We start from the raw sequence: 16,603 nt of genomic DNA, 5'->3' as shown, positions 1-16,603 counted from the left end.
ACAATATGGGGTGTAGAGTATACAGATTATGAGGTGCACAGACAATATGGGGTGTAGAGTATACAGATTATGGGGTGCACACACTATATGGGGTGTAGTGTATACAGATTATGGGGTGCACACAGACAATATGGGGTGTAGTGTATACAGATTATGGGGTGCACACACTATATGGGGTGTAGTGTATACAGATTATGGGGTGCACACACTATATGGGGTGTAGTGTATACAGATTATGGGGTGCACACACTATATGGGGTGTAGTGTATACAGATTATGGGGTGCACACACTATATGGGGTGTAGTGTATACAGATTATGGGGTGCACACACTATATGGGGTGTAGTGTATACAGATTATGGGGTGCACACACTATATGGGGTGTAGTGTATACAGATTATGGGGTGCACACACTATATGGGGTGTAGAGTATACAGATTTTGAGGTGCACACACAATATGGGGTGTAGAGTATACAGATTTTGAGGTGCACACACAATATGGGGTGTAGAGTATACAGATTATGAGGTGCACACACAATATGGGGTGTAGAGTACATAGATTAGATTATGGAGTGTCTACACAGGCCCGGGTGTCAGGCTCTTACCGTAATGGGCTGCTCCAGCAGGCTCCCCACAGAGAAGCAATGATCCCCCGGGTTGACGGCTCCGGGCAGCACCTGGTGCAGATTCATGGTCCAGCAGGAGCATAGAGCCCGGCACAAGGCGGGGGTGACAATCTCTCAGGGTGACATTAGGATGACAGATCAGCCGGTCCGGGGTGAGTGCGGTAACAGCGGGAGGGGGACACTTGCCGGTTGGCAGAGGACGGGGTGAAGGAAAAACAGAGCAGAGAGTGACGCGCACTGGTACAGAGCAGACTCCGGCCACTGAGGTAACCCACTCAACCCACACTGCGCATGTGCCAACCTTTCGCTGCCGTCATCAGAGTGCGAACCGCACTACTGCTAGCCCCGCCCACTTCTTCCTCATTGACAAGCTATAGGCGCAGCTAGGGAAAATGAGGGCGTGCCCCAGATGGCGAACATAGGTTGGACGAACTGCTACAAGGGGAGGGGTTTCATGCTCACGTTAGAACTGTCGCAGACAGTGTACGCATGTGCAGCCACGCGATAGTCACATGTTTAGTCAACAGTATGTGGAACAGGAAGATCCAGTTGCGGATGTTGTACACATAGTTCACGGTGACAGTTTATTGTGCTAGATCAGCTGAAGGAAAGTTTTCCCACACAGCCTTCGTTGTTGCCAATGTAAGAGTGAGAACCTGAGGGATTGGATTCAATTAATGGCTGTGGGCCCCAAGACGCAATTCTTTCTAGGGCATTTAAGGCAGAGTTCACTTTTTTATATTGCAAAAATAAATAAATACAGTACTAAAATAAAAGTCATGTGCATTTATTTTATTTTTGCATTGAAGCTTGCAGAGTATTGCAATGTGTCAGTGCGTCCCCGGTGGATTGTACAGGCTGCTGTGTCCATACAGAGGTACACAACTTGTGCTATGGGGCTGGATAAAGTAAACAACGTGCCGCTTGTGCTGGTGTTCCATCAGAATCAGCGACCCGTCAGATTAGGTAACAAAAGGAATGTTCCATCAGCTGACTCCTTACTGCGCATGCGTAGCGGGTTTGCTAATCTGATAGAATACCTCCAACCAGAAGGTGGCAGCAAACATTTTACTACACCCAGCTACGTCCTGAATTTCACAGTCATTTTAACAATAAACTGAGCGTATATAAGTAAATATAGTGTATTGATATCTGTCATGCTGTTTTTAATGTTATATTGTGAAAGAAGCTGGACGTCAGCAGTAAGAAGGTGGCGGAGGCCATCTTGGTACACCTTGCACTGGTCAGCGCTAAACCTTCAAGCTTTGAAAATGTAACATGAAAGCAGCATGACAGATCTGAAAATAATATGTTTATTTATATACACTCACTTTATTGGTGAAATGACTGTGACATTCAAGACGTAGCTGTGTGTAGTAAGATATCCACTGGTGTTTTATGACTGTAGGTGTTCTGTCAGATTAGCAAACCTGAGCATGCACAGTAAGGATTCAACTACCGTTACCTAATCTGACAGGTGGCTGATTCTGATGGAACAGTGGCGCACCTGTGAATGCCTCCGCTGTGATGGAAGATGAGACTTGTCACCATGTTTTATGTTATACAAATGGGTATAACATGAAAAAGGGTTCCAAAGGTGAACAATGCCATTAAAATAGATGTGTAATTGGGTTCAAAGAAAGAAAGTTAGAGCAGTAGTAAAGTCATACCCCTTAAAGTGGAGGTTCACCCAAAAACCTTTTTTTTTAACATTAGATTGAGGCTCGTTTTGTCAAGGGGAATCTGGTGCTTTTTTTACAATCAAAGCAGTACTTACCGTTTTAGAGAGCGATCTTCTCCGCCGCTTCCGAGTATGGGCTGCGGGACTGGGCGTTCCTACTTGATTGACAGGCTTCCGACAGGCTTCCCTTGGTCACATACATCGCGTCACGATTTTCCGAAAGTAGCCGAACGTCGGTGCGCAGGCGCCGTATAGAGCCGCACCGATGTTCGGCTTCTTTCGGCTACTCGTGACGCGATGTATGCGACCGTCGGAAGCCTGTCGGAAGCCTGTCAATCAAATAGGAACGCCCAGTCCCGCAGCCTATACCCCGAAGCGGCGGAGAAGATCGCTCTCTAAAACGGTAAGTACAGCTTCGATTTTAAAAAAACTACCCGATTCCCCTTGACAAAATGAGCCTCAATCTAATGTTAAAAAAAAAAATTCGGGTGAACTCCCGCTTTAATTAAACAGGCTGGTGCCCGTGCAGGTTTAAGGCAAGACTTGAATGAATGAATGACTTGTATAGTGATACACATGCGAACTGAATCGCCTCTAGGCGCTTTTTGCAGCCAGTGTCTTCCTGGCTGGTGTGGTCATTTACCCCGTAGGATCTCAACACGCTTGGGACACACATATATACTGGGCCAATTTGGACAGGATCCAATTAACCTACCAGCATGTCTTTGGAGTGTGGGAGGAAACCAGAGTACCTGGAGGAAACCCACACAAACACAGGGAGAACATGCAAACTCCAGGCAGATGGTGTCATGGTCGGGATTCAAACCAACAAACCCTTTTGCTGCTAAGTGAAGGTGCGAACCACTACACCATTGTGCTTTACCAACCAACTTGATAAAGAATAACGTTTTTTAACAAGGAACATACATTCCACGTGAATAACTATGCTACCAAGATTAGTGCGTGCTGTAAATTGTCTCCAGCATTGCTCCTTTCCTTTTCTTCTTGCCGGAGGCAGCCATTTAAAGCCCAGGGCCCCAGCAGTAAATGCTAAAGCAGAACTAAACTCGTCAATTTATTGGTTTAAAAAAAAAACAGCTACATTCCTTGAATGCCAGGATTGCTAACAGTCACATTTGCTTGTGTCCTCAACCAAACTGTCAAACCATCAAATGGCTTATGTCATAACTGATCACAGCACCATGGCAGTTGCAGATCAAACAGAAGCAGCTTCCTTGGCTGTAAAGGATAGGATGGTTTAATTCCTCTTTAAGGCTGTCAGCAGATTGGCCTAAAAATCAAGAGCAACTGAGCATGTGCAGAGTAGGGTGAGACAGTGTTTTACTGGATTTTAAACAGTATAGACACTTATTGTTAATGTTATACTTAGATTTACCTGAAAAATTGGCCAGCCTGAAGTGATCTAGCAGGACTTCATTTTCTGACTAAAGTTCCATTGTACAAACATAATGTACTAGTATTCACCGCATACAAGTACAATGTGACAGACTTACCTGAAACGGAGACCTCCAGCGCAGCACTATCATGGCTCTCCCAGGGCTTCCATCGTCACCCAAGTTCCTTCCGGGTTTCATATCTTTGGCCGCTTGAATGGCTGGGCTGTGGTGACGTCACTCCAACTCATGAGCAGCACACAGCACACAGAGCAGGCTGTTAATGTGATGTGAACTGCACATGTGCAGCTCAAATCATGTTACCTGCTGATAGGTAGGAGGTACATTTATGACAGAAGAGACCACTAGGGTCTCTTCCGTTATAAAAACCCCTGCCTGTCAGCAGAATTTAACTATTTAAAGGGGTTGTAAAGGTTTGTTTTTTATTTTCTAAATAGGTTCCTTTAAGCTAGTGGCATTGTTGGTTCACTTACCGTTTCCTTCGATTTCCCTTCTAAATGTTTTTTTTCTTTGTCTGAATTTCTTGCTTCCTGTTTCTCCTCAGTAAACTTCACACCATCATCCGAGCTGTGGTTAGTCAGCCAGAACAGCTTACTGAAGAGGAACAGGAAGTGAGAAATTCAGACAAAGAAAAAAAAACATTTGGAAGGGAAATCGAAGGAAAAGGTAAGTGAACCAACAATGCACTAGCTTAAAGGAACCTATTTAGAAAATAAAAAACAAACCCTTACAGCCCCTTTAACCACTAGCCGACCGCGCACCGCCGTTCTACGTCGGCAGGTCGGCTCGGCTGGGCGAGAGCACGTAGTATAACGTCCTCTCTCTCAGCTGCCACTAGGGGCGCGCGCGCGCCCCGTGCTCGCCCCCGACTGCCGTGCGTGTGCCCGGCGGGCGCGATCGCCGCCGGGCACACGCGATCGCTCGGTACAGAGCGGGGACCGGGAGCTGTGTGTGTAAACACACAGCTCCCGGTTCTGTCAGCGGGGGAAACGCTGATCTTCTGTTCATACAATGTATGAACAGAAGATCAGTGTTTCCCCTAGTGAGGCCACCCCCCCCCCCACAGTAAGAACACACAAGGGACATACTTAACCCCTTCCCCGCCCCCTAGTGTTAACCCCTTCACTGCCAGTGGCATTTTTATAGTATTCCAATGCATTTTTATAGCACTGATCGCTATAAAAATGCCAATGGTCCCAAAAATGTGTCAAAAGTGTCCGAAGTGTCCGCCATAATGTCGCAATACCAAAAAAAAATCGCTGATCGCCGCCATTACTAGTAAAAAAAATATATTAATAAAAATGACATAAAAATACCCCCTATTTTGTAAACGCTATAACTTTTGCGCAAAAACCAATCAATAAACGCTTATTGCGATTTTTTTTTACGAAAAATATGTAGAAGAATACGTATCGGCCTAAACTGAGGAAAAAAAAAGTTTTTTTATATATTTTTGGGGGATATTTTATACAGCAAAAAGTAAAAAATGTTCATTTTTTTCAAAATTGACGCTCTATTTTTGTTTATAGCGCAAAAAATAAAAAACGCAGAGGTGATCAAATAACACCAAAAGAAAGCTCTATTTGTGGGAAAAAAAGGACGCCAATTTTGTTTGGGAGCCACGTCGCACGACCGCGCAATTGTCTGTTAAAGCGACGCAGTCCCGAATCGCAAAAAGTACTCTGGTCTTTGGGCAGCAATATGGTCCGGGGGTTAAGTGGTTAAAGACCAAGCCTCTTTCTGAGATTTGTTGTTTACAAGTTAAAAACATTTTTTTTTTGCTAGAAAATTACTTAGAACCCCCAAACATTATATATTTTTTTTCTAACACCCTAGAGAATAAAATGGCGGTTGTTGCAGTACTTTATGTCACACCGTATTTGCGCAGCGGTCTTACAAGCGCACTTTTTTTTTTAAAAAAAAAATACACTTTTTTTAATAAAAAAATAAGACAACAGTAAAGTTAGCCCAATTTTTTTTATATTGTGAAAGTTAATGTTACGCCGAGTAAATTGATACTCAACATGTCACGCTTCAAAATTGTGCCCGCTCGTGGAATGGCGACAAACTTTTACCCTTAAAAATCTCCATAGGCGAAGTTTAAAAAAATTCTAGAGGTTGCATGTTTACCGAAGAGGTCTAGGGCTAGAATTTTTGCTCTCTACCGATCGCGGTGATACCTCACATGTGTGGTTTGAACACCGTTTTCATATGTGGGCACTGTTCACGTATGCGTTCGCTTCTAAAACACGCGAGCTCAGTGGAACGGGGCGCATTTACATTTTTTTATCATTTATTTTACCTTTTATTTTTTACACTGTTCTGTTTAAAAAAAAAATTGTGTCACTTTTATTACTATTACAAGGAATGTAAACATCCCTAGTAATAGAAAAAAAGCATGACAGGTCCTCTTAAATATGAGATCTGGGGTCAAAAAGACCTCCGATCTTACACTAAAATGCAATAAAAAAAATGTCCCTTTAAGAGCTATGGGTGGAAGTGACGTTTTCACGTCGATCCTGCCCTGCTATGGTATGGAGACGGGTGGGGGCCATCTTCCCCTCACTCATCTCCATACCCAGCCCCCAGAAGGACCCGATCGCCTCCATCACTGCCGTAAGCTCCGGTAAGCGATGGAGGGCACAGGAGAGTGGCGGAGGGGCCCTCTCCCGCCGCCGATAAAAGTGATCTTGCGGCAAATCTTCCGCAGAGACCACCATTGTCGGAAATCGGACCACCTGCTGAAGAGGAAGATACCTGGGTTTTGTGGTATCGCCATATTCGGGAGTAATAGCAGAGTTGTGTTTTGGGGTGTAATTTGTGGTATGCATATGCTGTGTGTGAGAAATAACCTGATAATATGACAATTTTGTGAGAAAAAAAGAAAAAAAAAATCTTGATTTTGCAAAAAAATTGTGGGAAAAAAGGACAACTTCAAAAAACTCACCATGCCTCTTTCTGAATACCTTGGAATGTCTTCTTTCCATAAAGGGGTCATTTGGGGGATATTTGTACTTTTCTGGCATGTTAGGGTCTCAAGAAATGAGATTGGCCGTCAGTACTTCAGGAGTGATCAATTTTCAGATATTGGCGCCATAGTTTGTGGACTCCATAACTTTCACAAAGATCAAATAATATGCACCAATGTGTACTTATTTTTACCAAAGATATGTAGCAGTATACATTTTGGCCAAAATGTATGAAGAAAAATTACTAATTTGCTGAATTTTATAACAGAAACAAAGAAAAATTCATTTTTTTACAGAATTTTCAGTCTTTTTTCTTTTATAGCGCAAAAAAATAAAAAAAAACAACGGTGATTAAATACCACCAAAAGAAAGCTCTATTTGTGTGAAAAAAGGACAAAAATGTCATATGGGTACAATGTTGTATGAGTGATTGTCATTCAAAATGTGAGAGCACCGAATGCTGAAAATTGATCTGGTTATGAAGGGGGTTTAAGTGCCCAAGTGGTTAAAGTGTTTTTTCATTTAAAATAACAAACATGTTATACTTACCTCCACTGTGCAGTTCGTTTTGCACAGAGTGGCCCCGATCCACGTCTTCTGGGATCCCTCGGCGGCTGTCTCTGGTCCTCCCTGCAAGTACTGACCACAGTCATGCGAGATCGCTTGCATGGTGGTGAGTAATTGCACTCACTGTATGACTCGGCCCTGCCCCTTGGTGTGCCGCATCACTGGATGTGATTGACAGCAGCGCCAGCCAATGGCTGTGCTGCTCTCAATCCATCCGCTGTAGCCAATCAGGGGCCAAGCTGAGCGGCGAAGAGGATCTCGGGACCGAGCACGGGACTTTCGACGGGTCAGGTAAGCAAAACGGGGGCTCGGGGGGCGGTATACACTGAAGTTTTTTCACCTTAAAGGAACACTAAAGGCAGATTTTTTTTAAAATAACGAACATGTTATACTTACCTCCACTGTGCATCTCGTTTTGCACAGAGTGTCCCCGAATCCGGTCTTCTGGGGTCCCTAGGCGGCTGTCTCGGCTCCTCCTCGCAAAAGCTTTCCACCTTCATGCAAGCGAGCTCGCATGGTGGAAAGCTTTCGCGAGCTCGCTCCCGTGATACAGCGGCGGGCATAGCCGCCGACTGTATCACTCGGCCCCGCCCCCCGAGGCGCTGCGTCATCCGCTGTGATTGACAGCAGCGCCAGCCAATGGCTGCACTGCTATTAATCCGTCCAGCCTAGCCAATCAACGGCCAGGCTGGAAACCGAAGAGCATCACGTGGACGCATGCGGGACTTTCGAGGGATCAGGTAAGTAAAACAGGGGTTCGGGGGGGCGGTACCGTCGGATGTTTTTTCACCTTAATGCATAGGATGCATTAAGGTGAAAAAACATTTACCTTTACAACCCCTTTAAGCCTTGCAGTGCAGGAGAACTTTTTTGGAGTTAGGATTAAAATGTTTATTAAACATAACAGAATTTAAAGTGACACCAAAAAAAAAAAATGTATTATCCAAAAGTAATCCATACACATGCACTAAATAATGGCAGTGTAAACTATTTTTTATGAAAGTGTAAACATGTTTTCATGAAATGGTTTCTCACTGTGTTTTTCTGCCTCCATGAGCTCCTGAACTTCTCATTTTCCCCAGTTTGGAACGAACAGTGCTTGTTAATTGTGGTCATGTGCACTGCTCTATGCACGCTACAAAAGCCATAGCCTATAATCTCTAATCACATGGGAAAGTGATCACGTTCCTACATACAGTGGGACCATGGACAATAAATGTAGCCATCCTCTAACAGCAAGTTGGACCAAGATCACAAGGGTTTTTTTTATTTATTGTAATCCTTCATCCTATCCAAAAAGCCAACAGATGGGAATTCTGCCAGCACATTCAAGTTATCTTTATAGTTTTCTTTGTCTGACATGGCTAAAAATTCACTTTAATGGCTTTAACTTCAGTGTTTGATAAATACCCCTACAGACCAAGATCGGAGTAAGCAGAATTTCAGCAAGGTCAGGCAAAGCAAAATTGGCTTTGCTTGACCTTTATACTTTTCAGTAGTAGTTTCTATAAAAGTAACAGAATTACAGATTTAACATTGTACTGTATTCACATTTTTGGATACCGGAATGCAATTTAATGTTTAACATTGTACTTCATTTCAGACAAGAAGATATGATGTAACCAAGCTGAGAGGAAACCATAAAGCATACTACCCATAACCCTTTTATATACATATACCTTATAACTAAAGTAGTTTGTTTTTGTTGGTTTGTAACTTCCCTTTACAAAGTTAAAAGGACACAATAGTTACTTAAAAAAAATGTCTACAACTGAGCATTGTTTCTTTTGCTTGCAATTGTTTTTTAACGTATTGTCTTTATAGCGCACAATAAAAACAATGGTGACCATAAAACACAAAAGCACATAAAAAGCTAAACTAAAAAAAACAACATTATCTATGTTACATTTGAATACACATTATCATGCATTGTGCTTTCCTAGTGCTGTGTGGTGTGTAAACAGCCACAACTGATGATCTAGTCCGGCATCAGCCAGACCTTGTTTTGGCTTCACAGAAAGTGTGCTGGCAATGTTTTGTATACGCTGGTAAGATATGTGTTCATTGGTCAAACTGTATTTGTTCATGAGCCCTTAGGGAAGCCTAGGGAATGAGCTGAGGATAAGCTAGTGAATTCCTTAAAGCAGAGTTCCACTCACTTTTACAATTTTATCTTAAAGGAAAGATCACCCCTCCACCACTCGTTTTTGGATAACATTTTTTTTTTCCTTTCTTGCCCTTTCTGAAGTACTGAGTGTACTTTTGTCCTATCTCGCCACGGACCAGGGCATCATTTCCTCCTGCTTCCTTACTGCCTTCTGGGACCTGTGTGTTCCAGAAGACGACGGGGCCATTAAGAAACCGGTTTCCCTGAGTTAGAATGGTGGCGCCTGCATCAGATTCAATGAATTGAATCTGCTGGAACACCGCTTTTTCATTCTATCCTGATTGTCCTATGAGGCTGCATGACCCCTGACTTTCTGTCTGGACAGTGCTGATTTGCCCTGTGCCAGGTCCTCAGACACTTTTTAGGACAATAACTTGCATTTCTCACATTTGAGTCCCATAGACTTTAACCGTGTTCTAAAGTTTGCGTGAACTTTTGGTCTGTTCGCATGTTCTGGATGCGAACCGAACCGGGGGCGGGGTTCGGCTCATCCCTACACAGAATGTATTTTAAAATGACTGTCTTGTATGTACGTTTTTTCAAAGGTTTTGGCATGGCCCAGAGCCTTGTATGACAGTGCTTTGGCCTGGTCATAGGTCGTTTAGGCACCAATTGTAGCTTTGGGAAATTAGGTATGTAATACACAGTTTGTGCATTAACCTCTCCTACACCGAGATTCTGAATGCCATAGACAAATGCATGATGAAAGATCCCAGTACCAAGGTTCTGGCAACAGAGACTCTTGCTTAAAGTGGATGCAAACCCAAAATTTGTTTATCATATGTTATGTTATGTTTATCATAATATGAGGTGATCCACAGTATAACAAGTGAGAAATCCACCCCTCCCCCACATAACACATCCTGGTAATATACAATGACATGTGGATCACCTCATATTATGATAAACATAACATAACATATGATAAACATGTCCAAGCTAGATACAGTCCTGATCAAAAGTTTAAGACCACTTGAAAAATGGCAAAAAATCATATTTTACATTGTTGGGTCTTAACAAGGTTCCAAGTAGAGCTTCAACATGCAACAAGAAGAAATGAGAGTGAGACAAAACATTTTTTGAGCATTCAATTAATTGAAAATAACGAATAAACTGAAACAGGCTGTTTTTCAGCTGATCAAAAGTTTAGGACTACATGTCTTTAGAAAGCCAAATATGTGCAAAGATGTGGATTCATTGTCATTTTCTGTCAGGTAGTCACACGTTGTGATGGCAAAGACAAAAAAACTCTCCCTTTTTGAACATGGTCGGGTTGCTGAACTGCATAAGCAGGGTCTCTCATCAAGACACTGGACGATCCTTGACCCAAATTAAGGCCCTTACTGGTGCTGACTGCAGACCCATAACCATCAGACAGCATCTGAGACTGAAGGGCTTCAAAAACAAAAAACGTCTTCAAAAACCTTGTCTCCTTGAACGCCACAGAACTGCTCGTTTGGACTTTGCAAGAGAGCACCAAACATGGGACATTTAAAGGTGGAAGAAAGTTTTATTCTCTGATGAGAAAAAATGTAACCTTGATGGTCCTGATGGTTTCCAACCTTATTGGCATGACAAGCAGATCCCACCTGAGATGTTTTCTACGCGCCACAGTGGAGGGGGCGCCACAATGGTCTGGGGTGCTTTTTCCTTCAGTGGAACAATGGAGCTTCAGGAAGTGCAGGGGCGTCAAATGTCCAGATGTTGCAGAGAGCATTCCTAATGACTGAGGGCCCTCGTCTGTGTGGTAACGACTGAGTTTTTCAACAGGACAATGCTACAGTACACAATGCCCGCAGGACATGGGACTTCTTCCAGGAGAATAACATCACTCTTTTGGCCCATCCTGCGTGTTTCCCTGATCTAAATCCAATTGAGAACCTTTGGGGATGGATGGCAAGGGAAGTTTACAAAAATGGACAACAGTTCCAGACAGTCGGACCCCGTCGCCGACGCCTGCATCGACCATCTGGAAGGATTAGGTCTGCAGCAACTAATACACAGGCCCACTCATGCCTCAGGTCATACGCTCGATCTCATTTTCAAACAAGATTTGGAAATCGACGTCCTGGAAAATGAGCCACAACCATGGACTGATCACCATGCCATTGAATTCACAATTACCAAAAACGCCCCCCCCCCCCCCCAAAATGATAAAACCGGTGACAACTCACTGGACTAGGTCTCAGAAGAAGCTCCATTCAGAACTCTTCAAAACAACACTAGGGAACAAAATAAAAACAATCCAACAACAGCAAACAGTCACAGAAACACTGGACGCCATCAACAAGGTGCTACTACAGACAGCTGACTTAGTAGCACCAAAACGCAAAACTTGCATCCGGGAAAACAACACCAGCTGGTTTAATGATCAGCTGTCGTTGCTAAAGCAAGAGCGTAGAAGAGCAGAAGCTGCTTGGAAAAGGAGCTCTTCAGAGGAAAACCACACCACTTATAAGATAATAACCAAGAAATACAACAAAGAAATCTTTATGGCCAAAAAAAAAACACTTTTCCAACATCATCGCAAATGCCCTAAACTGCCCTTGCGAACACTTCAAGCTGGTCACTATGAATACTGCTTGTTTAGAGGCCCCCAATTCTGATTCACAAGAATTTTGCAACGAATTATCGGATTATTTCATTTAAAAATTTAAAAAATCTGTGAAAGTATTCAGCAAAATAGAACCGTCACCAACTCCCCCCCCCAAAAAAAATCACAAACCTAATACCCACATAAATCCGCCGCAATCATCAAAATTCACTCTAAAACCCATTTCCATCGATGCCACTAAAAACATCATCGGTACTCTGCGAAACAGCACAGCGCCCAATGATATCATCCCCACTAAACTGCTGAAAGAATGTGTTGATATATTGGCATCAGCTATCATGCAGCTCATAAACCAATCATTCAAGGAGGGCATGGTGCCCACCTTGTTGAAACAAGGTACAATAAAACCAATTTAAAAAAAAAACACCCTCGACCCCAAAGATCCAAACAATCGTCGACCCATAACAGGCCTAAATGTCTTCTGCAAGGTAATGGAGAAAGAAGTTGTATAACAGCTTCAACATCATTTAGACACCCATAAATTACTCGATCCGTTTCAATCAGGTTTCCGTCCGGGTCACGGAACAGAAACGGCACTGCTCAAAATATGGGATGACGCTCTAGAGGCCGCAGACAAAGGAGAATCTTGTCTCCTGATACTGTTGGACCTAAGCGTGGCTTTTGATACTGTAGACCACGGACTCAGCTAGCTGAAGTAGCCAGAGTCGCGGAAAGTGATTTACCCTGGTTCTCCTTCTTCTTGGAAAACCGATCACAAATGGTGAAACTGGGGTGTTTCACTTCTGAAAAACGCACGGTATCATGCGGAGTCCCTCAGGGATCCCCTTTGTCGCCCGTTCTTTTCAATATCTATCTCCGCCCTCTCTTCGAAATCATCAGCAACCAGAAGTTACTTTACCACTCCTATGCAGATGGCACACAACTGTATTTCCGCATCTGCAACAAAAAGGATCATTATCTCGGACTAGAGAAATGCCTTACTTTGATAGATAACTGGATGACAAACAGTTATCTTAAACTCAACGGTTCGAAAACAGAACTTCTCCTGTTTCACGCCAACCGAAAAAATCACCCCGCGACAACCTGGACACCCCCGCCCATTCTGGGTAAAACTATCACCCCTAGCACCAAAGTCAAAAGTCTCAGAGTCATTTTCGACACCAACATGACAATGGATGCACAAATAGGGTCAGTAGTCAGCGGATCGCACCATCTGCTGCGCCTACTACGCAGACTCACCCCCTTTATCCCGAAAGAAGACATTGCAGTCGTGGTGGGAACAATCATTAATTCCAGACTTGACTATGAAAATGCCCTCAACCCCAATCGCATTCTGCGATCCACCAATCAAAACCTACTCCAGATACCCAAAGCCAGATACAAGTCCAAAGGAGATCGAAGATTTGCAGTCCAGGGACCTCGGCTGTGGAACACTCTGCCAACCACCATCCGATTGGAGTTGGACCACTTGGCCTTCAGGAGAAAGATTAAAACCCATCTCTTCTGAGGTCAAAGGGTTTTTCCCAGGGAATGGATACAGCGCCCAGAGGCGATTCAGTTCGCATGAGCTGCGCTATATAAGTTTTTCACTCATTCACTCACAGTAGATGGCCTTCGTGCGGCTGTCTTCACCAGGAGAAATGTTCCCACTCACCTCATGGAAACGCTTGCATCAAGCATGCCGAAATGAATTTTTTAAGTGATCAACAATAACGGCGGAGCTATTCATTACTGAGTTCATGTTTGGAAGTTGGATTTCTGTTTTGGGGGGGTTTAGTTTTTTTTTTTTTTTTTTTTGGAGGTGTGGTCCTAAACTTTTCATCAGCTGAAAAATAGCCTGTTTCAGTTTATTTGTTGTTTTCATTAAATTGAATGCTCAAAAAATGTTTTGTCTCACTCTCATTTCTTCTTGTTGCATGTTGAAGCTCTACTTGGAACCTTGTTAAGATCCAACAATGTAAAATATGATTTTTTGCCATTTTTCAAGTGGTCTTAAACTTTTGATCAGGACTGTACTGTATGTAAATAACCTGTCACTTAAAGCAAGGAGAGAGGAAAGGACTTTGTATTTAGACAGGGTTTTATCTGGAAGTCTGTTAATTTTCACTAAACAATAAAAGAGGATTGCTCAGAGCTGGATTAACTCTGTGTGGCAAGACTGGGCACAGATGATAGGAAATCTTATACTCTATTATTGTGACATAAAAAAAAAAAATTGTGGGTTTACATGTGGATACATTAAAGTGGTTTAATGTATCCTTTCTTTATAACAAAGAAAGGATATTGCTACGCACCCTCTATTATACCCTTCAGGTTTGCACACACCATGGCCCGCATTTTTGGGCCCATTAAAATGCGGGCTTTAATGTGGAGCTTGTAGTGCACTTAACTGGATTTGGACTCTGAAGCCAGCTTAATGCACATTTGTAAAGCACACTATTATGCTTTTTAAATGTGCAGTAATTAGTTTTACTTAAAATAGAAGTACAAGTTCTTAAAAAAAAAAAAAAATTATATATATATATATATAATTTTTTTTTTTTTAAGAACTCGTACTTCTATTTTAAGTAAAACAATAATAATATATATTCACCTAGGTGGATGCAGCATTGGTTCCCTGCTGCTTCTAAGACTGAGAACTTAGCAAGCAAAGACCGCTGATCACTCAACTCTCAATCTTCAGTGTTCCCTGCTCTGCCACTCCAGCGCTCAATAGATAGGCTCTCAATGGATCACTGAGAGGCTGAACATCTGTTGGTCCAGGCATCTGGGTGGATCCCCACATGTCAGAATCTCTTCAGAGCCTGGACTGGCTGAGTGACGTCAGCGGGCTTTAGTCCACTGTCAGCTGAAATCAGGTCACAATAGTGCAGAATGAACTGCATTCCTGTGATCCATAGAGGAAGTAGGTCCAAAAAAGCTTTGGCCATACTTCTCCTTTAAAGCAGGTTTATGGTTATGTGGTATACCATACCATTGCTTTTTTTTAATAATAAATAATTTATTATAACTAACATCTGTGATTTCAGTTCTTGCAATGCAGTATTTTGAGGTGCCCACGAACATGAGATAAGAGGCAAGCAATCTGACTACCAAGAAATTTTTCTTTCTTGCACACTTGAGCTAAAAAATGACAGTTTTACAGGCGTTTGATGTTTTGTTTTTTTGCCTCTAAACGCCCCTCAATTTTAGTGTTTAGAGGCAAAAAAAAACCTCACTTACGAGATCAAGAGAGGAGTGTTTTGGCTGCAAATTGTTAAAACACGTGTAACCGCAGCTAAATGTACCTAAACTCTAGACACGTGTAGTGCTTGAGTGTTTGTTCATTTTCGATGGCCAGAACAAAATGAATATTCTGGTCAATGAAATTATCCTATCCAAGTGCTTATTCACTGTTTAGTGATGGCAGCAACTTACTCTTATCTATACAGTCTAAAGACCTTTTCACAACACATGCAGTCCACTGCAATAAAAATTCTGCATCAAAAATGCATGGACAGTACGTTATATGGTTGGCATAGTTCAAACCAGTGTGGACAGTTCTAGGGCATTCCAGTTCCAGAAAAGTAGTACATGCTGCATTGTTCCTGCACTGAAACACGGAAAAATGCATCAAAAATGCACCGGAATGCACAAGAAAGCATCACAAATGCATCAAAAACATACTGGTCCCCAGTACAATGAAAAAAAAAAAGAAAATAAAAAAGCATCTGGAATGCATCAAAAATGCACCAGAACATGCTAAAAACGCACATGCAGAAGTGAATGCGGCATTTTTGTGGTGTGAACCAGATGCCTTCTCAGGTTGTGCTCCTCACCCATTCAGTCTATGAAGAATAGACCACATGCAGTCCAGTCCACAGTTCACATCAGTGCTGTCAGTTCCAGGGCGTTCCAGAAAAAAAATAGAACATGCTGCATTTTTCTGCTCTGAACTGTACTGGAACGCGGTAAAAAGCATCAAAAATGAACCTAAATGCACCAAAAATGCACATGTCCTTATTTAAAGTGGAGCTCCGGCCACAATTACACTTTTTAAATAAAAATACCCCTATAATACACAAGCTTAATGTATTCTAGTAAAGTTAGTCTGTAAACTGAGGTCTGTTTTGTTAGGTTATTACAGCATTTTGAAAGTTTATAAACTAGCATTAGACCGTGGCCATCTTAAAGGGTCGATAAAGGATTTTTTTTTTAGCTAAATAGCTTCCTTTACCTTACTGCAGTCCTGGTTTCATGTCCTCATTGTTCGTTTTTGCTCTGATGTTGCTGTAATCCTTCTCTGTTCTGAACACTTCCTGGTTGTCTGTTTCCTGATGAAAAAAGTCATGGGAGCTTTCTCTCTGTGGTCACTAATCAAGGAGGTGTGATTACAGTGTGTCTAAACCCCCTCAACACCAATCAGTTTCGTTTTACAAACCATCACTGCTCTGTATTGGCTCTGAGTCTCTGTACATCACACAAGCAGGAAACAGCATGCAAAATCAAAACTGAAACTACAGGTACATTATATGATTGATTTTTATCTATTTTTAATCATTTTTAAAAGCAATCAGTTAACTATTATGTCTCTATACCCTGTAAACAGTCATTTCAGCAAAA

The 16,603-nt window shown here is 42.4% G+C and overlaps 1 protein-coding gene across 2 annotated transcripts in view; it reads right to left on the bottom strand.

The window, feature by feature from the left end:
- The window catches only part of DMXL1 (Dmx like 1), a 212,268-nt gene extending 211,328 nt beyond the window's left edge, over positions 1-940 (bottom strand). Inside the window, exon 1 of one of the 2 annotated variants that reach the window (XM_040343979.1) lies at positions 607-940. In XM_040343979.1, the coding sequence (XP_040199913.1) occupies positions 607-693 (87 nt within the window). In that variant the 5' untranslated portion in view covers positions 694-940. The remainder of the gene's footprint in view (positions 1-606) is intronic. The other variant, XM_040343987.1, reaches the window with a different exon arrangement.
- Between the last annotated feature and the right edge of the window lie 15,663 nt (positions 941-16,603).

Source organism: Rana temporaria, chromosome 1 (assembly GCF_905171775.1).
Source record: "Rana temporaria chromosome 1, aRanTem1.1, whole genome shotgun sequence".
NCBI lineage: Eukaryota > Metazoa > Chordata > Amphibia > Anura > Ranidae > Rana > Rana temporaria.
The sequence above is the reverse complement of the archived record's forward strand: the minus strand, read 5'-3'. Positions and strand labels throughout refer to the sequence as shown.